General features: G+C 41.6%; 1 protein-coding gene across 10 annotated transcripts in view; it reads left to right on the top strand.

Moving 5' to 3' along the window:
- The window catches only part of CACNA1D (calcium voltage-gated channel subunit alpha1 D), a 239,053-nt gene that overhangs the window by 30,222 nt on the left and 187,316 nt on the right, over window positions 1–21,515 (top strand). For 9 of the 10 annotated variants that reach the window (XM_037385300.1, XM_037385307.1, XM_037385309.1 and 6 more), the window contains exons 1-3: window positions 7,990–8,394; window positions 10,535–10,853; window positions 13,300–13,405. In XM_037385300.1, the coding sequence (XP_037241197.1) occupies window positions 8,358–8,394; window positions 10,535–10,853; window positions 13,300–13,405 (462 nt within the window). In that variant the 5' untranslated portion in view covers window positions 7,990–8,357. Of the gene's footprint in view, window positions 1–7,989; window positions 8,395–10,534; window positions 10,854–13,299; window positions 13,406–21,515 lie in introns of those variants that run through there. The other variant, XM_037385308.1, reaches the window with a different exon arrangement.

A 21,515-nucleotide genomic window follows, 5' to 3' on the forward strand; every position in this document is an offset into this window, starting at 1 on the left:
TGTTGTTGTGTTTTGTTTTTGGTTTTTTTTTTTTTTAAACTATGTATTTATATGGAACAGCAAACACAGATTATGCCTTAGTAATTTTTATGGCTTCGGCATCTGTCCCCTTGCTTTTATTCACATATTTTCATAGCCATAATCTCTAGTTTCTTATTTGATGATGCAAACCTTTCAGATACAGAAATGGATAAAAATCTTGCCGAGTCTAGTGAGAGTCATTTTCAGGAATAATCCTTTTATTTGACAGGAAATAAAGACCTCAGGCAAAAGGAAAAAAAAAAGAAAAAAAAGCATCATGCATATTAAATGACTGAAGATATTAGTGTCCAATGTTTTCATAGCTAGTTTCTGCATCAAGAAATGCTTGGAGAAGTGCTCTACAATAGCAAACTGGAAAAGCCCCAAGACATAATCTACCAGAGCCTGAGTTTTATTTTGCATGCATAATAGAGCTTTATTGTCTTTGAAATTGCAAAGTATGTTGACGGGTCTGTCAGCTATCTCAAGCAGGTGTCTATAATGGGATACACCCTCCCTTCATTGGGAAATGGCACCCTACTCTGAGATACCAGCTCCATGGTCACTGAAAGGAGTTTCACACATAAGTTCAAAGCTGTAAGTGAACTGCATCAATAAGCCAACTGTGTGAGGCAGGTGATTATAAAATATTGAGATTTGGCTGCACTTGCTGATTTTCAATTAGTTTCAAGGGCGTGCAGAAGAAAGCAAAAGTGTGACAGAATTTGTTAGTTGTTTTAGAAATATTAATATGATGCAAAACTGGAATATATCCATTAAACACATCATAGCACATCCTTGTTTGACATTTTTGGGCAGTGGTGTCTGCTGAAAAAAACCCAATCCTCAAACCCTCTAAGTAACAAACTGTACTCCACAAATACCTTTTGATAATTACACCTGCTAGCTGAGAAACATAAAGAGAGAATCCGTTGTGCCCTAAAGGAATTTTGTTATTTGCAGCTATTCTATTACCGATTGAAAGCTCCTCTGTTGCCTTGTCTACCACTAGCATGATCCCTCAGCACTTTTCTATAGGGATTTGTTTCCCTAGTCTATTAAGCTGGTCTTTGTATTGTGAAGAGCTTCACAGTGAAGTCTTATGATATGAAAGGATATTTACTTTGCTTCCTTATTTATGCTTTTGTCCTTTCAAAGTCTTTGAACTCCAGTGAAAACAGAGTTGTCACAGGTTTGACCTAACTTGGTTCTGTGTTTTGTTGAGTATCGTCATAAAGCCAAGGAGAAAAAATTTTTGGTAGGGTAGCAAAACTGATATCCTACAGCATTCAGAGAGAGAAGGAAAGGAATTTTTGAACTATATTCAACTCATAGATGTGTTTAGGTATCCATAAAGACAAAGACTGGACATATACATGAGATGTTGGTGTTAAAGCCAAAGATGGGATGTTTACATGACAGTCTCTGTTTTACCTAGTGAGGCAATTTAAAAATGATTGTCGTATCGTCTAATGTTGAGATTGTACCACACGTGCTAACATATTTAATAACTGTAATCCCTTACTTCTGTAAGTAATGCAGCTCATTGGACATACTTGTAAGGATGTAGAATTTTAAAGAAAAAAAGACCTTAAAAGCTTGCTCCAGATCTGAAAATCTAGACTTGTGTTTCCCTTCAGTAGCATTTTATACTTTTTTCCCCCATTCTCTAATGTAGTTACTGCAACTCCTCCCTCATTCTATCGGCCTGTGATTTTCTTATTACCTGTGGTTCCTGTCTCAGTGTGCGGTGCCAACACCAACAAAGAGACATGACTACATTTTCTCCAGCAAGTACCAATTAGCACAGATAGAAAGCTTTCTTTTTACGGTTGTTGTTAGCTGCTACTTACTCTAAAGCTTGTTTTGCTTGCTGCTAGCCCTACTTATTCTGAAACAGGTACGGGCAAATCCTGCATGCCTTTGCTGCAGTAGAAATTTGCCTTCCAACAAAATAAATTCGAAATAAATTTTGTGTTGTATCCATTGCTGTATGCATAGATTAATTAATCAGATCAAAAGATAAATACAAATATTTACTGTCAGTTTCTTGCTGTAAGCATAGGCTGTCTCACGCTCTGCATAGTGCGTATTCCTGTAAAAGGAAGAGTGGATCATGTGAAATTGTGTCATGATACAGCCTCAGAATGAAGTAGGACATTTCTTGACCTTGGTGTGCTTAACTGTGCAGCTGTAGTCTTCCTCAAGAGCTGCTTTTGACAAGGAATGTCTCAAAGTAATTTAAAAAATCTATTTGGGAACGATTCTGCAGAAAAACTGCTAAATTCATGTTTCCTCTATCTGGCAAGAAAGAAACGTTTTTTTAACCCCAACTAATGGGATGTATTCAGTAACTGGAGCAGAGACAGGTAGACTTGAGAATGTGAATTCACTCTGTACTCTGCTACGTGTTAAAAACCATGAATTTTTACTTATTCACGAATCTCTGCAAGTGTCAGTTTCTTAATATTTAATACAGAGCTAATGAATTTTACTTGTTCTGGCAAAAATACTTCAAGATACCACAGCAGAAAAAATTGGTTTAAAAGTGCAAGGTAAGTTTACATTTGAAAGGATGCATTTGCGCTTTCATAGGAGAAATCAAAGCGCTTGGTAGGAAGAGCAAGTGCTCTTGCCCAAAAGCGTGTTTTCGTTGGGGCTGGGCTCCACTCTGGAGTGGCACTTGGGCTGTGGTGGGAGAAGATCCCGGGGCTGGAATTCCCACTTGACGCTGGCGGCCCGGCCGCCCCCTCTCCCGCTGCCTGCCATGGCGCCTGCCAAGGGCTGGTGCTGCCTGGCTGTTGTCTCTGCGGCTGCCGTGGGAGAGCCCACACACAAACGTGTTTGCTTCTGTCTAAAATCTGTGCAGTTTTTAGCAGTTTTCCAGCCTCCAGTGTGGGGTTTTGAAACTCCATCACAAGCCACCGTCAGAATATCCTGCAGAAGCTGGAGCATGGCTTGTATTTATAAAAGTTATTTGTTTGCATGAGGCGCATGTGCTGATACTGTGAGTCATCTGTACATTTCACTGTGACATTTTCAAGCACAATTATGTGTAGTGGAATTTTTTTGGTAGCTGGCTATGTTGCCCATCTGTGAAATCATCATTCTACTGAGCACTAAAAATAGACATGAAACTCTTCAGAGAAAATTTTGAATCTACTTAAATGACAATTTGAAATGTGCTCCCGCAGTCAACAGTTTAAATATTTTCTATCCTAAATATGGATACTCTAAATTTAAGGTGATGCAGTCCTGCTGTCACCACTTCAGTTCACCTTGCTAGCACAGTGATATAGTTGGAAATAATTTCTGGCTAGGAAACCAGTGTGGTGCCCACCAAAGCCAATTCACTTGGGTCTCAAATGACTAGGACTGGCATAGGCGTGTAAGAGCTCTGTAAGGTGGGTAACACACAGGGTGGAAAGTATTTATTAATAAAAGGGGATCACTAGACAAAAATGTGAAGACAATTAATGACTGTAGATTAGAGGGGAACAGGGAGAAGATGGAAAGGTGACTACCAGGAAATGAAGCTTTGAGATAAAGAACAACAGAATATCCAGTAACTTCTAAGTGACTGTATTTTCAGTCAAATAATCAAAGCAAGTTAGTGAAAAGATATGGCAAACACTGAAAATAGTGAAGAACTCTAGCGAGGAGCGGGAACTGCTGGAAGAATATAAACTGTGTTGCTGAGTAATAGCATCCTAATTGAAACCACAGAAAGCCAAAGAATCTAATTAGTCAGGAAAACACATTTCATTACATTCTTAGTAATTTGTTTTGAAAAAATCCAAGCGGATTTTAAATGTAACAGATTTTCAGTATGTTCAGAGCAGGTTATGCTGTTTATACTTGCATAGAGAGATAATGAAAAATATAGTTTCAGAGACATACGCAAGAAAGCATTTAATTCAAAATTGTGTTTGCAGTTGTCCCTTACTGTCTGGGTACCATTATATAGTTCTGCGGAGAGGATGGAAAAAATAATTAGGACTTTTGTTGAGTTGGTAAGCATTACTGGAGACCATCACCGATTTCTTTAATCCATAGGCAATTTGAGACATACTTGAAGATGTGGCTCAGCCAAACAAATTAAAAGAGGATTGTTTGTGCACCCCACTGCCTTCCCTCCTTCTCTCCCTCCTTCTCCCTCCCTCCCTCCCTGTTTCTGTACAAGTTTTCACAATGAGATTTTTTTCACAAAATGTACAGCTAGATCTCTAGCTAGACTGAAGTAGTGTTACTCACTTCATTTACATTTGGCTTTCAAAAATCTGTATTTTCGGTGAGCTTATATGCAAATGGTTATATACTAAGACCTCAGTGTGGTAGGTTTCTGGTATCTTGAATGTTTTTGTCAAGCACTAAATAGGAGAGAAGAAAATCAAAATTGTGCTGAGTATTAGGATCCTTTGCTCATGCAAATTAATAAAAAAACAATTACGCAAAGACATAAAAGACTGCTTTTACAGAAAGCAAGTGAAAATTCAGCGTTATATCCCCTTGGAAGTTTTTTCACCTATTAAATTTCAAGTGTGGATAAGGTCAATGACATGGACAATTAAGCCTCACTGTCATCATCTTTATTCCATAGTGGATTAATGTATTCTAAAATCCATTTATGCCCATTTTTATCTATTTTTGAGACCCCAGTTAATGGGTTTTCAGAAGTATGCACTTTTTATAGTTGTCCACATAAACTACGTTCGTAATACCAAAGTGCTGTTTTAATTTCTTTAGAGAGTCACCATTGCTTGTACTGACATCAAAAAGATTACATTCACTGATCTGACATAAACAATATACAGGCATTTAAATTTCATCATGGTCTTTTTTAGATAAAAATTCTAATATCTTCAAACTCAAACTGTAGCCCTACCTACTTCAGACAAGAATGAAAATACAAGTCTTTAGACAAAGAGAATATATATGCAAAATTAAAAGGAAATACGTAACATAGACGAGAATGAATCCTGCAAGTCCTTGTTTGCAACATAGCCACCTTTGATTAAAATGTTCCTCCCATGTAGAAGGATAGTAATAGTTTAGTATATATTAGCATACTAATAACTTCAGCTGGACTATTAAAATTAATAATGGATTAACCCACATGAGTGAGAATCCGTGCCTTGTTAAGGACTAGGCTAGTTCCATTGCTTCCCAGTTTTTATAAAATTACGTATTTGTTACGTAAATTCCTCCCACATGCATTGCAATTGGATTTAGTCTTTCTTCCTGCAGTGAACTGCTGCACGGTATTGCTGTGCCCTGCTTCATGAGTTCATCGTGGCTGAAGTTTTTGGCCAAGCAGGTTATCCTTCTGCACAACGCTCCTAAATTCTTAGTGGGCTTCTGCTCCGACGATGTCCATAAGAGGCTGCTGCTTTGGCCACCTCTTTCGCTCACACAAGGGGGAAATGATAGTAATTTAATTGCAAATCTGCAATAAATATATGATAATATTAAATGTATTTGTTCCCTGCTCTACCATTCTTTGACATATAAAGGAAGTACACTGAATATGGCACAGCACAGAGTGTATGACAGATGAGGACATCCATATTTCTTTTTTCTCTGAGCAATATTTGTTTCCATTCAAAATGCCATCGCTTATTATGGTAGCTAGTTCACATTCTAAAACATCCGTATAATGCTGGCCATTTCGTTCAGGAATGAGTAACTAATATCAAAGTGACATAGAAGTGAAGCAATTTTAGTGAGATAATTAGACGCAGGTTTCCAGAAGAAGGGAAAACAGCTGTTTGGGCAATCAATGGCTTCAGTAATTAGCACTTTTGTGACTAAACAATACCAGTGTTCTTGAATACTTTCTCGAAGGACTTCCATTTCTTTTTTAACTATAATTTTGATTTTGAAAATATAGTAGACAATTTGATCTAGCAAAAAAAAGGGCCAGGTAGCTTTTGAAATATGCAAAAAGGCTTACAGGTTTGGACCAACTGTGATTTTTTTTTCTCTCTGTTTTGTGGTAGCTTCCCTGTACGTGTTGCTATGGTCCATTGTAAGGACTAGGGGTTAGAAAACAGGCATTGGCAAGGCCGGAATCCAGGATTTCATGACAACATTTGCAAGGGAAGCAGCCCTTTTCTATAGGATGCTTTTTGTTTATGTTAGATGCAGGCCTTATTGTTTACAAATTTCTCAATTGTGTCTCAGTGCTTAATTTCATAAGCCTCATTTAAAAAAATGTTTTAGATAACTTGAGTCTAGATTTGTAAAGGTGCTAAGTGCCTAAGCAGGTTAGGCGCTAACTCCTGCTAAGCACACTAGGTGCCTACTTCCAGTGCCTGCAGTGGTTGTTAGGCAACTGGTCTTGATTTAGATACTTTTGAAAATGTACCAAGCATTTTTGACACCTAAGTATCTGACTGTTGAGAAAGCAAGTCCTAGTCACTTTCATGGACATTTAAGGCAAGTACCTAAGTACATAGTAGACTGTTTTTATCTGGAAAAACATGAGCTGTAATGATAGAAACCTGTCAAGTGGGTGTGGTACCTTCCCAATTAAACCAAACCAACAGATTGACTCAGGACTGCAACAGCTGAATCCGTCACGTCAGAAGATTATAAAAAAAGGAAGAGCTGAAACTGAGGTCAGGAAGTGGCGTTTTCTGTTTGTAAGACTTCTTGCTAAATCAGCCTTGTTGCTAATGTGTTTTTTTTTGTTTGGGTTTTTTTTTTTAATCCTTTAATTTACAGAAGTAATTGGCTCCACCTAACAGACACCTGCTTGTAAAGCTGGAGGATGGGCATTCTCCATCAGGTCCCTGGAGAATGTCAGCAGTATTAAGGTTTTATTGCTCCTCTTCTAATTACCGCCTGTATTTGCTATTTATTATTAATTGGATGGAGATAGCTGGTGGAGGAAGGATGGCTAAAAGAGTGGATGGGGACACAAATAAGGAAGTGGTAGAGGAAAGGGATAGCAGAAGTAGTTTCATTGAAATGGTTTAACAAAATACCGCTTTTGTCAAAGGTTCACAACCATCAGGTTTGATGATGGCTTGTTCAAAAATACTGAAATACTCTTTAAAAATATTAGAAAATGTTCATTGCAGAAAAAATGAACTTTAATTTTGAAACGTCAATTCTGTTTGGAATGCGTGTGTCTGTAACCCTTACTTTATTTCATTAATCACTTGTAGTGATTGAGCAAGTGTCCTGCGGGACCTGGCGGCAGCTGCCCCGGGTTTCCCCGCTGTAGAACACCTCCGGGTCCCGCGGGCCACCCGGGGCTCCGGGGGTGGCTTCAAAACCGATGAAACGGAGCTAAAATATAAACCAAAGTTTTAGGGTTCTGTGGTGAAAGGTAACGCAAAAATGTGGTTTGGGTTTTTTTTTTTCCCCAAAGCCTAATTTATTCAAATTATTTGGGTAAACTATGAACACCTGAGGGTTGGCTGGGGGGCGGAATAGCGGCGTTTCAACAGGCCGGTGCGGGGAGCTCGGGGTCGGAGTGTCTGGGTGTTCCCTGGGGGTGGGAGCGGGGCGGTGCGGGACCCCGCGGGGCGAGGAGCGGCACCGGGCCGGTGGGTCTGGGGTCGCTAAGGGCGAGGGACGGGCACGGCCGCCGGTGCGCGTGTGGGGGGGGAAGCACTAGGGACGCTGCAGGCGCTCGCGCCTCGGTACCCGCCCCCCCCCCCCCCCCCCCCCCCAGGGCGCCACAGCCGTGCCCGCCGTGTGGGGCAGCGCCGAGCGGCCTGAGGGGACGGCGGCTCGGCCGGCGGTGTCGGGGACCGGGCGAGGCGGCGTGTGGGGCGGCAGCGAAGGGGTTAAGGCGGCGGCAGCGCTATTTGCGGCTCCCGGAGCTCCAGGCGATTAGAGCGCGGCTCCGCGCCCCCGCCCGGCCCGGCGAGCGCGGCAGCAGCAGGTGGCGGCGGCAGCAGCGAGGGAGTTAACCCGGTGGCGGCGGCGGGAGGAGGGGGCCCGGGGAGGAGCGGGCGGCGGCGGCAGGAGGGGGCCCGAGGAGCGGGCGGCGGCAGGAGGGGGCTGAGGAGCAGGCGGCGGCGGCAGCAGCCGGGTTGCTAGGGATGGAGAGATCCCGTGTCACCCGGATGTGAGTGTCATGTTGGCCCAAACTCTGAGGGATTTGGCAGCGGCGAAGCAGCAGCAGCAGGAGGAGGAGGAGGAGCAGCCCCTCGCACGTCGCTAGTCACTACCATGGGGGTCGGGTAGCGGGGAGAGCAGGGGGCAGCGCACACCTGGCTCGGGGTGGGGTGGGGGGCGTCTCTGCTCTTTTTTTGGGTCTTTTTTTTTTTTTTTCTTTTTTTTTCTCGTTTTCCTCTCACACGCTGGAGAAAGTGAGAATAATGCACCAGCAGCAGCAGCCGGAGCAGCACCCTGAAGGTAAGAGCCGGAGCGCCCACCAAGGGCAGCGGCGTGCCTGGCGCCGAGGGGAGGGAGGGGGGAGCGACGGAGGATTTATGAGGGATTTGGGAGTCGGGGATTGGGGGGGATTAGGGAAGGGGCTGAGGATGGGGTAGGTTTGGGATGGGGAGCGGATGAGCGGCTGGGTTCCGGCAGGGACCGGGAAGGGCAGGGGATGATGACGGCGGGATAAGGTGCTGCCCTCGGCGTGACCAACATGCGAGCGGTTTATGCGCGCCTGTCCCCTGCCCTGCGGCCGTCAGTACCCGCTGCCCGCGCCGGGGAGGACGCGGCTGGCTCCGCGTTTCTCTTGTTACTTGTGTAACCGTGAATAAACCTGCCTGGAGATGCGGCTGCCCGGGGTCTTCCCCGCGCCGGGGCCGGAGGGCAGCGGGGGGCGCCGTGTGCTCGACCCGTGCCCTGCCGGGGCGCGCCCGGGGCTCCTCTGCGCTCATCGCCCCCGCCGACGGCTCCGGCGCTGCCATAGCCCCCGCCGTCGTTTATAAAGAGACACCCCCCCCCCCCCCCAGTTAGCAGTAAGTTTGTGTTTTGGCCCCTGCCGGGGGGCAGCCCCCCCCGGGAAGCGCAGGCACCTGGGCTTTGTTTCCCTTCCAAGTAGGGATTTAAGACGATGGTGGGTGGGTGGGTGGATGGGGAGGTTTAATTGCGCCGAGCCACGTTTCATGGCATCCCGAAGGGCAGGCGGAAGGCGGGGAAACGGGGTTGTGCCTTCGCTTTTTTTTTTTTTTATTTGGGGGGGGGGGGCACAGGGATGCTTTGGAAAAATGCTGGAGACGAAATTCCCACCGTTGCCCCCGGTGGCAGCCCGCCCCCGAGGCGGCGCTGCCCCCGGTGTCACCCAGCTGTTGATGCGTCGCCCGCTCGCCGCTGGCCAGCGCTTGCCGGGTGCCGGGTCCCCGCGGCAGCTCGGCCGCCTCCGCGCGCGGGCCCCGCCGTGACCCCCCCGCCATCCCGGGGAGCCATCTTAGGGCTCCCGCGTCCCCTCGCCCGGCGGGGGCGGCGGGGCTGGGGCCGGCCCGCAGCATCCAGCATGTTCGCGGCCCTCGCGTCCCCTCGCTGTGGATCCCCCGTCGGGAGAAGGGGGGAGGGGGGCGCTCTCCGTGGGCTCTGCTCGGCGAGCAGCGATCGCTGGGGAGCTGTTTTCCTCTCCTGCCTGGGTAGATCCATTTCACAGTCATCCCGCCTGCCAGCCCTAATTCCCAGCACGTATATTGTGCCGTTCCTCCATTTTTTTTCCCCACCCAGGCATCTTCAAGTTTTGAATTTCACTCGGGAGCCTCCTTCCTACAGGTGCATGTAGGAGTAGGCTCTGTTGCTCTAGTCGGGGAGCTCGTGAGGAAGGATCCTTGCGAGGAGGTGGTTTGCGCCTTGCTGTCACCTGGATAAAGAGGGCTTTAGCGTTATTTGGAAGGTGCCGTTTGTTTTTCAAATCCTTGTGAAAAAGCAAAACCCACCCCCTCTCCCTTTACAGTAGTTTCATGGTCGTAGTTCCTCGTGGGGAAGACAGCAGTGCTGTATGAAGATGTTTATCAGCAGACAGGATTGGATTTTTCGCTTGTGGGAGGCATCCATGCATTTTTCTTTGAGAATGCAGAATAGGGCAAAATCTAACTTGCTTACAGGACTCCCCCTGCCCCCGCCCCCAGCAGTATTGGTTACTCTTAATTGAACAATGCGTAAGAATTTTAAACTACTACTTTTTTGACCAAAATGAAGTGAGGGAAAAAAATAGTAAATGCTAAAGTACTACAGCAAAGTTGATTTTGAGGAGTAGCTGTGTGTTATTGGATAAACATGGTGACAGGGAAGCTGCCATCCAATTAAGAAAAAAAGATGCAGTAAGTGAAAGAATCAAAACGTGAAGTGTTTGTGGTTGATGCATGCATTAAACTGGAAGTTAAAATAATACTGCTTCCTGAGCATTTTTGGCTACTGTTCAATCACATATATGTATGTGCATACACTTGTGCTCTGTAGTATATGTAAGGGAAGCATCACATTGCCAAGAGGTCTTAAAATCACCTTTTGGTCAGAAATATTGTGATGCATTTTAGCATACAAATTTATAACCAAGTACCTTTTTTCTTTTGTCCCACAGAGGCGAACTATGCAAGTAGCACCAGAATTCCTCTCCCTGGTGACGGACCAGCTATACAGTCAAACAGTTCAGCACCATCTAAGCAAACTGTTCTATCTTGGCAAGCTGCAATCGATGCTGCTAGACAAGCAAAGGCTGCCCAAAATATGAGTACCACCACAGCCCAGCCTGTAGGATCTCTGTCCCAAAGAAAACGCCAGCAATATGCCAAGAGCAAAAAACAGGGTAATACATCCAATAGTCGGCCACCCCGTGCCCTTTTCTGTTTATCCCTCAACAACCCAATACGAAGAGCCTGCATTAGTCTAGTAGAATGGAAGTATCCTTTGATGCAGTTTCCTTTTTTACAATCTGTTTTTTGCGTTTTCTGAATGTATCAAGGGGATTGTTTTACACCATCTCTTACGGCATCACAGCTAACACATTAGTTCATTTGCACACATGGTTAACTGTCATTGATGTTGACGGTAGTCAGTCTTGTTAATTGCTGTTAAAGAGCCTCTTAACTTGTGTCATAATGACATAGAATATCACTTCACTGAAGGAAGTAGCTCAAAGTCAAGAGAAGAGCTCATAGCTGTTCCTTTTTTTTCTTGGAGCAGATAGCAGAACATTTTCAAAACTTTGCAAAGTTACAAGTTTACGTTATATTCCAGCAAATCTCTGTATCGCATTTGTTGGCCTTCCAAATACAGTTGAATGGATAGGAGTGCATCTAGCAGTGTTAATCGGGAGATGACCCAAGATGTCAAACCTGTATCTTCCATATTGCAATTTGGTGTATTGCCATTGGGGCAAATTAGTCAGATGTAGAAATCTTGTCCATAAAGATTATTTTTCCAAGTAGTAAAAGGAGGGAAGATTTTTAGTTAAGCCAAGGACTCACTCTAAGTACACACAAGTCTCTGAAACACATTAATCGTCTGAACGTTTACAACATATGTCCACCACCAAATGTATTTGGAAGCATATACATCTGTAGACAGGAGAACAGATATACTGGCCTGTACTCATGATGACTCGTACGCTGGGAAGGATTGCTCTATCTTTAGTTCAGTGGTAGCGATGTGAAAATACGTGGATTTCTTTGGCAGAACTGATAGCATGTTCATTTGGTGTATTATTTAAATGTCAAGAAAAGGTTTGAAATAGAAGATAGTTTTGTTGAGGTATGAGGAGAAAAATGTTAGCCTGTTAGCTGTGGCAACATCTCTGTAATGGGAAACAGCTGTTCAAGAGTAGGTTACTGAAGTAGAACTCTATTTTGTTACTTTAAACAGAATAGCCAGCCTGGCAATAGCAACTCATTTCTAGGGCTTGTTTCCCCCCCTAATTCTTTGAACGTAATTCAATTGCAAATTAAAGATAGTGACACAGGTTCTTCTTTCATTTAAACTGGTAGAAGTCCAACTAATTTCAGTAAATTGGCCTCTCCTTGGCTAAGGTCAGCTAAATGAAATTACTATGGATCTAGAGTGGAATAACTCAGGGCAGAATTTGTCCCAGTAGCGCTACATCATAAACCAAGGTTGTCAGTCTTGTGCGGGTATTGTTTGTCCCTTTCGGTCTGGAGAATGCTGCATGTTAAGATGTGTGTTGTAACTTTAATTTGTACAGAGCATAGCAGCTGGTGGTGTTGATAGGCTTTCTGAATGTAAACTCAGCCCTTGAGGTGACAAACATTTATAGGCCAGCAAAGAAAATTTAACCTATTTTAGGGGGCATATTGGTGTTGTAGGAGTTTTGTTGTTGTTTTTTTTTTAAAAAATATTTTAAACTGATAAAAATATGCTTTTGAGCATATTCAGTGTCTTCCCTCAGTCTTTTATGGAACTGTTATGGACACGTATCAGGAAGTTGTGCATTGAATTGAGGAAAGGATGTAAAAAATCATAGCTAAAGCCCCAAATACTCCCTTTCCAAACTTCCATGAATAGGTACCTTCGTGTTTGTAGTTAAAAGAAAATAATGAAATACTTTGCGGGAAAGGCACACTCATGGGAAACAGGAGGATAAACTTTGTAGGCATCCAGGTTTCAACTGCTGTCATCCAGATATGGTATAAAAAGTATAGCTGCAATTCATGCTGTTGTGAGTGTGAAAGCCTATAGCCTCTCAGTATGTATAGCTGCCAAGCCAGTAATGATACTCAGTTCCCCAGTTTACTCACCTAAACTTTTACCTGTCCTGGCCAAAGCAAAATTATTCAGGAGTCCAGCTTTCAGAGACATGAAGAGGGACTCAGAATCTTCTTGCATCCATTGTATAGCTTTCCAGCTCTCATACAAGAGCACAGTTGTGATTTCCTGGGAATCTTTCTCATATCCTGTTACAAACCAGATCCCAAATAATTTTACTCCTTTGGACAAACACATTTCTATTAACATGAATGAGACTGATGTGAGCATATGAGGGCAGAACAATTCAATAAGTATTCTTTACCCATCGTGATGACCCATGTATTAATTTAAGAGTGTATAATTACATTAATCTCTGGAACTTAATAAGTGCTCTTTGGCAGCAAGAGTAATATTTTTTCTTTTTTTTTTTTTGCAAAAAGAAGAGGACATTGAAAGATCGTTGTGATGGAAAATAATATGGTATAGTGATATAACTAAAAGAGATGAAGTGTTCGTCACAGTTATCAGTCAAAAGATTGCCTTAAAAGTAAGACTTGCTTTACAAGTGTTGGTGCTGAAAGGAGAATTAGACTTAAAAGTTTGTAGATACTCATAATTCGTGAGTTCCTTAACAAGATTTTCCAGACCATTTGACATATTTATACTATTGTCTATTTTTGCCAATTGTGTGGCCTTAGCTGTTTACATCCCATTCCCAGAAGATGATTCTAATTCAACTAATCATAATTTGGTAAGTACTCTTGAGTTTTTATTTTATATTTGCTTGCTATACTTTTAGCTTGATGGTCATGATTAGCTGCTAGTATTTGAAGCTGTATTAAGTATAGGCAATTTCAGTAAAAAAAGATTGGTGTATAGTGATACTTTAAAATGTGTATGGAATTGCTTGGGTTTTTCAGTTTTGATATGTGCTCCTTTGTGTCATTGTGTTTAAGATTTTTCAGTAGTGAAATTCTTTGGAGGGAAATGTACTTTATTATTATGCTGCATGTATACATATATTTGTGTGGTATTAAAAATTTAATTTAAATTTCTATTGGTTATATCAATCAGATATATTTACTAGCTGTTACTGGTTTTGACACTTGTTTCAGTCCTGAAGTTTTACTGCCTTTCCTAGTGTACTTGTCTAGTCTGTTTTCAGTTGTTAATGGTGTTATTTAGCTGTGCAATTTACTGGATATTTTGGTTATTAATAAGAGGATGGGGAAATTTTACATTAATACATTTTAAAGTGACAGGAACATCAATGTGAATTTTAAAAGGAGTCACTGCTGGTCCAAGTGATCTTTCAAAAAAGGGCTGGTACTGCAGTAAGTGGTGTGTAGAGCTGTGTTTCTTCGAAAAGAGTATGCTGGTGTGCTTAAAGAGATCATGAAAACTAATTTTGTTTTAATTCTCCAGTAAAACTTGTAAAGGCTATCACACTCAAGGGTCATATTGAATTACACTGCAATAATACCATAGTTTATATTAAACACCATGGTGAAATAGCAGAGTTCAGTGATCCTATACACTCAAAATCTGCATGTGATGTTTTTATGGGGGAGGGAAGGCTTGGTAGTGAAATAAAAATTTGGATACCAGTAAATAGGTAATTTTGGATTAATTTACCTGGAAATTTCAGGTTGATACAAAGTCTGCTATTTATGAACATGTTAGTGTAGTTTCTGGTGTATTTTTTTGTTTATCAAGATTAAGCAAATATAAATAAAAAATGCTGGCGAAAGGCAGAATAATTCAGGCAATGTAAAGAATGATTTATGCAGCTGTGTATCTAGCCAACCAACAGTCTGTCTTTCCTTCTCCGCCTCCCTGCCCCAAGAAATCCAGGGCACAAATCTCCATAGCTGTCAATCCACCAAGAGATCCACTAATAACTAATTTCGTAAAGCATTACATGAAAAGGGTAAAGCAGTTACTTGTGTCAGAGGCTAATAATTTTGAAAGAAATGTTTTTAGCATTGGTTTTCTTAGGCTAATGCCTGGTATTTCTGACCTAATTCTCCAGTGCACTGGTATTTAGAAAGAAATTGACATTTTCACCCCTGATTGTTTTTTTTGGCTAATCTTTGTCTTTTTTAGTCTAAGCAAAAATAAATTACTTCCCTTCTCCCTCTTAGCGAGAGATCCCTATCCATCTTCAGTAGAAAGGGTCTTGAACACCCCCAATTATATGTATATAAAGCTCACTTGGCCATTTAAATTCTCTCAAATTCCCATTTAAATTTGCATCCTGTTTATACTGATGTTGAGTAATTCCACTGAGTTTGCTGGAAGAACAGAATTTATCCTGACAACGTACTTCCAGGTGCTGGGACAGATTTAAGCCCGATAAGGGAACACACAGGCACATCCTGTGTACCTGATCTAATAAAATAAATAGTTCTGGAATGAGCAGCGTTGGCTTTTCTTATGACTAAGGTTCTACATAATGAAATACACTAACCAGTGATCTGGGTTCATGTCTCTGACTGGTGTTTCAGCCTTGCTAGGGGACTGTACCCTGCTCTGGCTTTAATTAAAGTTCAAAAGTTGTAGGAAATAAGATAATATCCTCTCTCCTTCCAGCCCAGGTGTTTGGTCCTGTCAACCCCACAGCTGCTTCTCCCCATTTTCCTCTGTCTGGACACAAGTATCCACTGACACTGTAGAGATGGTAGCACTGGTATCATTTAGTGCCTCGTGGGGAGAGCCCAGGGTGAGGAAGAAGGACCTGGTCTGCCTTCAGTGCCTTTGCTTCCTTAGTAGGAAAACCCCAAAAGTTCAGCTTTATAAATTTTGGCTTGCATATGGATATTATATCTAGGGCTTGATTCTCAGGGAATAAATCAATGTTGCTTCATTGAGTTGAATAGATTAATTGCTTTCCATCAGCTAGCTGAACTGGCTCATATTTTTTTAGTTTGTAAACAGAAAAAAATAAATCTTTATGCATATGGATTTTTTCCAAATACAAAATATTACATAATTTGTAATCAGCCATGAAAAGAGGAAGCAATAGTACAAGAGGGCAAAAACCAGTGGAACCCTGGTAAATGGGAACTAGAAATGGAAAATTTTCCAGTTTTGCTTGGGCTAAGGGGAAGACTGCACGTATGAGAATTTGAGCAGTTGAAGAGTTTATTCTTTATGGCTTCAGGAAGTCTGCAATGGCAACCTGAATCCCAGGTGTATGTGCAGAACAGATATTTGTTCTTCTTTGTGATGGGATGTTAAAGACAGCTTCTGTATGATGGAATTTCCAAGACTTGTAAGAGAATCCCAAGATACAATTTCTGAGTCTGTCTTCACCTGTGACTGAGCTGGTGAAACGCTGACCACATGTCAACTACCTAACCGCTGGCTGAGCTGTGAGTGAGCGCCGTTCTTAGTTTCTCATGAATGTTTCAACATGTGGTGTCTAATCAAGACAAAGTCAGTTATATGTTGCAGTAGTAATTTGGCAAAAGAAATTTTAGCACAAATTAACCAAAAATGCAACAAACATGAAGAAATGGGTAGATGTGTCTTAAGAGAAATCACAAATCAAATGTATGCTTATTTATGTATTTTTCAAGAGTAGGATGTATCTTGGGTATCTGTTATTCTTGAATATGAGTCAATTTTTAATCTTAGACATTTTGAGTTGTCTGTCAGAAGGTTCCACAACCTTGTTTTTGGAACAGTAGACTGTTTATAGAAAACTGACAGTGCGAGCTAAGTGTAAGGATGGGACAGTTTCTGTGTTGGTCACTCCTCTTTACTGGTACACAAGTTGTCATTATTGAAGTTTTTGTGATGGGGCCAGCAGCATGCTATGAATTACTTAAAATAACTTGAGGACGCAAGAAAAGGTTTCTTTGTGAAATCGCTGACTAAATTGAGCAGATGGTAATAACCGATGTTGTAGGATAGGAGTCCCTTTCATTAGCAGTTTTTTTGTGCCTGTCTTTTCAACTTCTGAGTAGACAAGCTTAGATGTCTGTTTTGCTCTTTGGCCATGCTCCGAGAGGGTGCACTACAGCTGTCTTTTGCACAGTGGATTCACGGTCATTCTTATTCTCTCTCAAGAGTGGTGTGTTAGTACTGGGTAGTACAAACCCACGCATTTCGAACAAAGCAGGAGTGCAGACTTAAATTCAGACTGGACTGTGCTTGACCACTTGCCTGGTGTTACAGTCCTGTGTTCTGTGGGAGAGTTTCATCCTTTGTCTAAAACACCTTGATGTGTGTGTCTGGTGGGTGGCAGGAGGAAGGGATATTTTCTGTACTTGCAGTGGAGTTGTTCCCTGATGCTTTTCTAAACTGCATAGAGTGCAATACAGACTAATGAACTTTAAAAAGTTACTGAACTTGATCCTGAATTCTGTTTAATTAACTGATTAGGGGCTGATTATTAATGCTCTATCACAAGTGGGCCCAGTTCTTCTGCAAGTAGATGGGGGAAACTATTACTGAACCAGATAAGTTACATTTTTCTTACAGCAGAACAGGAGCAGTGTACTCTGGGATGAAATCTTCATAAGCTCACTACTTCATATTTTAATGTAGTCTTTTGTCTGCTTTCAGAAGTTTCAGGTGACCTGAACTTTCCATGCTTGATTCAGCTCTTTTGGCAGTGTTTCTTGACTGAGCTTGAAAAGAAGCAGTTTCTGGCAGGAAGGGTTTCCTATGTATCTTCTGTTTCTGTCTTTCCCATTTCTAACCCCCCATCTGTGGTGTGTTATTTCCCTTCATGTCTTTTGTCTTTAACTTCCCGCTCATTTCTTTCCTGTTATCCCTCTAGCTTCCCTCTGTGTTTACTTTTCTCTTCTCTTTTGCTGCATGCTTTGCTCTGTCTCACTCTCCCACCTCCACTTTTCTTTCTTGTATCATCCTGCTGTACCACGTTCTGTTCTCCTGTGCTTTGCCCATTGACATTCCCATTGGTCTGACTGGCACTGGGCAATGTGCAGGCAGGCTGGCACGATACAAATCTGGAGTTGGGCTGCAACTGAGACATTTCTTGGTTATTCTTTCTTTCCTTTTTTTTAAAAGATTTTTAAAAATAAGTAAATGTGAACAATAAGAAGGCATTTGTCCATACAGAGTCTATGAAAACTACACCCCTGAAGTTCGAGTTGAGTCTGCTTTGGGTGTACTGCAGCTCTTATGACTAGACTGGAGGTTTTGAATGGTGACACTCTTCTTGAGAAGAGACTGAAGCCTGTACATTTTGGGAGACTTACTTGCATGAATTACAGCAAATTGGCAAGTGTAGAGTCACGTGAGTAAAGGGCTTGACCCTAATGTATAAAGGGCTGGAACCTAATGATAATTAAAGACTCTCTGCCCCTGACAGCAGGATTCTCCAGCCTTGTTTCTAACTACCATTGCCAGTGGGGGACCTTCTCAAAGAGTGAGATTCTGCATTAAAAGAAGGTCTTTCCAGCCTGTGCTTACAGAGCAGGTCAGGTGATGGTCCCGGGCATCTTTTTTGCTTTCTCCCAGGCAGCTGGGACTGGGAGAGCCATAGTGGGGACACTGCTACAGAAAGGTGATGTTTGTGTCTTATCCTTCGGGCAAAGATTTCCTGTGTAAGTAGATTTAAGTGGATCTTTCAGTGCCTCCAGCAACAGGAAAGCCAGTGTTGTCCCTGAACTGTTAGTTGTGCCTTCAATCTAGGGCACAGCAGGGAAGAACCTGTTGAACTCTTGACTTAGAGGTGTCAGGCTTCCTATCCTTATCTCATTAGCGACCCTGTGACTCATTCAGTTCTAAGGCCACATGACTAATTAATCCTTCCATTGAAAAGGTGGTTGTTTTTTACCTTGCACAAAGTTTTCCTATATATATATATATATCTATCTACATGTAGCTTCTCTGAAAATGTTGTTGTAGAATGTTATTAATTGTAACCACATTTAGTAAATAATTCTAAAGATTTTTGTTTAATTGCTAAATGTTCTGTGATTTATTTTAGGAAGACTTCCACCTATGTCTGTTGTGTTTGCTGTGTTTACTTTTTTAGTTCAGGGGTCTTTGAGGCCTGGGTCTCTCTTGCCTCACATAAAACCTCTTCCAATCAAAATAACTTTTTGATACTGTGTTTCCAATCTTTTTCTGCCTTTGGATTCTTAGCTAATGCTCTCTCCTAATGTCGCTGGTAGCTGACATAGAAGTCACCCAAGTAAACCTTTGAGGAATGAAGCAAGATAATTTGGACTCTACTGAAAACACTTGATTTTGCATGTGGGAAAAAATGGTGGAGATATTACAATGTTTTGTGTGTATATAGCCAAGCACCTAACTACTGGTGTTACAGGCACTAGATTAATTATTTTTAAGGGAAATTGTCATTAAGCTTAATTTGAATAAAGATTAAAAAATACTGGGTCTAATTGTAAGTGATATACTACAGGAATTTTATGTTGCTTATTAGTTCAAGTCAGTGACGCATATTTATAGTTCTGTGTATGAGTAGTCAGGAAGGACTGTGAGAAAGTCAGTAGTTTAATTTTGAGGAAAAACCCCAAACAAACCCAAATGTTAGGAGCTGTCCTTTTTCATTTTTAAGCCTGTGTGAAAAGAGGCTTGAATTCTCTCCTCATCAGTTTTTGTGTCTATATGCATATGTGAATACTCTGAAGGGTAGTTTTGATAATTTTCCCCCCTGCTGTTTTTAATGTACATCCATTACCCTGATGTCTATTTTCTTATTTAAAAAACCCATGAAGTAACTATCTAACTAATGAAGCAGCCTGACTTATCTTCCTGAAAACTAATAGTAAAGTTGTTTGGTTATTAGGTGGGACAGTATGCATCAGTAAGTAACCTTTGCAGAGCTGCAAGAATTCCTTAATAGATGGCATTCCTGCAAGGGAGTTGTTAAACCATACTATACTACTGTATTCAGTCCTACGTTCATATTTCAATTTTTATATTACTGGCAGTCTAGTAATGTATGTAGTATGCTTAGTATGTTTTAATGTATGTAGTATGCTTTAGCTAAGTATTATGGATCGCTTTGACTTTCATCAGTGCAGACCACGTATTTGGAAAACACTTTTCCTTTGTGTTGCAATGCACACCTCTGCAAAATAGATGAAAATTCTGAGCTGGTAGTGTTTTACACCCACTTTGTTCTGCAGTTAATTCCTAGGCCTGTTCTGTCTACTCTGCACTATACCAGTAGCATGAAATAGCTCGTGAGTTTCCTTGGTAAACATAACTGCATGTCTCAAGTCCATCTCTAATGGTGAATGAGACGGAAATTTTATTTCACACTCAGGCTTAGGACAAGGGATATTCCTGAAAGACAGACATGACCAAGATGACTGGCAATTTCCAACTGGTAGAGAGGTCACTTGGGTTTGTAGACATTTGGAAATAACACAGACTAATCCTTATTCTTCTTTGTGTGTCCCAATACAGTTTAGGATCTAGCTACTTCAGCATGGATAAAAATGGCTGTTGGGGAGCACAAGGGTGTGGGAAGGTTCACAACTTAGTTGTACAGGTTTTAGTTAATGACACTGTAATAAATCCCTTCTCCTCACCCCCTTATTTTTTTTGAGTCAGGAGCTAGTTTATCAGTTATCCAAACTGGAAGTCCTTATGAAAAGATGTACTTAATCATTCCCATTTGAAAGGAACTTTTTTCCCACGTTGAAAGTTGCAAGCTTGTTCCTGTGCGGAATTCGTACTAAGGGCTTGTCTCTCCTTAAAAAGCTTTGCTGGTAGTGCATTACTGGCAAACTGCCTAGGGAGATACAGCGTACACCAGAAAGAGTTCTTTTTTCTATTATAGCCTGAAGTCAGTCTCCTAAACAGAGAAGTGCTGCACTGGTAGAAGACTCTTTATTTTTCTGGTTTAATTGTGCTGTGAAGAACAGTGACAACCAGCCCTTCTTTTACCTTACTCCCTGCTTGATAAAGGTATGCCTGCAAAACTTCATAGGCAGGTCACAATAAAAGTAAATCTGTGTACTTCCAAATATGCAGAATAATCTTATTAGTTACTATATCAGTTGAACAATCAGTGGGAAAGTAGTTATATTTGAAATTAATATTGTTGTACTTCAGATCTAAAATGAGCATTTAATAAAGTTTGTACTTTTCGTACAAACTCTTGGGATAGAGTAAAAGTTGATTTTTAAATGCTCTGAAAAAAGCATGAACAAACCTAGGTTACAAACCCAGTTTACTGCCTGTATGTATACCATGTGAATTGCTAATTTACTTCAATATTAAGCGTGTAGATTTAACACGCTAATCTACGGTTTTATTCCTTGACAATAGCTTCTATGCTAAAGGAAACCCTGAAAACTTGTTTTGAAGTTTTTAGTGAAAAAATAAACACATAAAATTGAGATCCTTTACATGTTGCCATGTTATCAGTGCCAAACCAGAAGCAGACTGCCATAAATATTACTTGGGTTTGCTGTATAAAACCTGTTTTAAAACTCCAGGTTATGCAAATATGGGCATTTACTATCTTTTAAAATGGTGTTTCATACAAGCAGCATGTTATGCATTGAGAAGTTGTGGGTCTTGCAATGTGGTCTGTGTGTGTGAGTGCTGTCTTGAAGTACTACAGAGTCGGGATCCAGGGCTTTTGAAAGTGCTGGTCGAGGCTTGCTGGCTTAATTGGAGCAGAAATGGAGAAGTTCTGGGTGCTTTTGAAAAGTCCTGTCCCTGGGTACTTCAGAAGACTCCTGTAGCTGTTAAGATCAACTAAAACGTATCTTCTAATCTTTAATGAGCTTTAATGACAAACTGCTTTCATTGCCAGTTGATTGGTGGTTTGATTCACCATTCATTTTGTGAGAATTGAAATTTGTGTGTCCTGCTGTCATATTCCAAAACCTTTCTTTTCC

The sequence above is a fragment of the Falco rusticolus genome, chromosome 4 (genome assembly GCF_015220075.1).
Source record: "Falco rusticolus isolate bFalRus1 chromosome 4, bFalRus1.pri, whole genome shotgun sequence".
In the NCBI taxonomy this organism is placed as follows: Eukaryota; Metazoa; Chordata; class Aves; order Falconiformes; family Falconidae; genus Falco; species Falco rusticolus.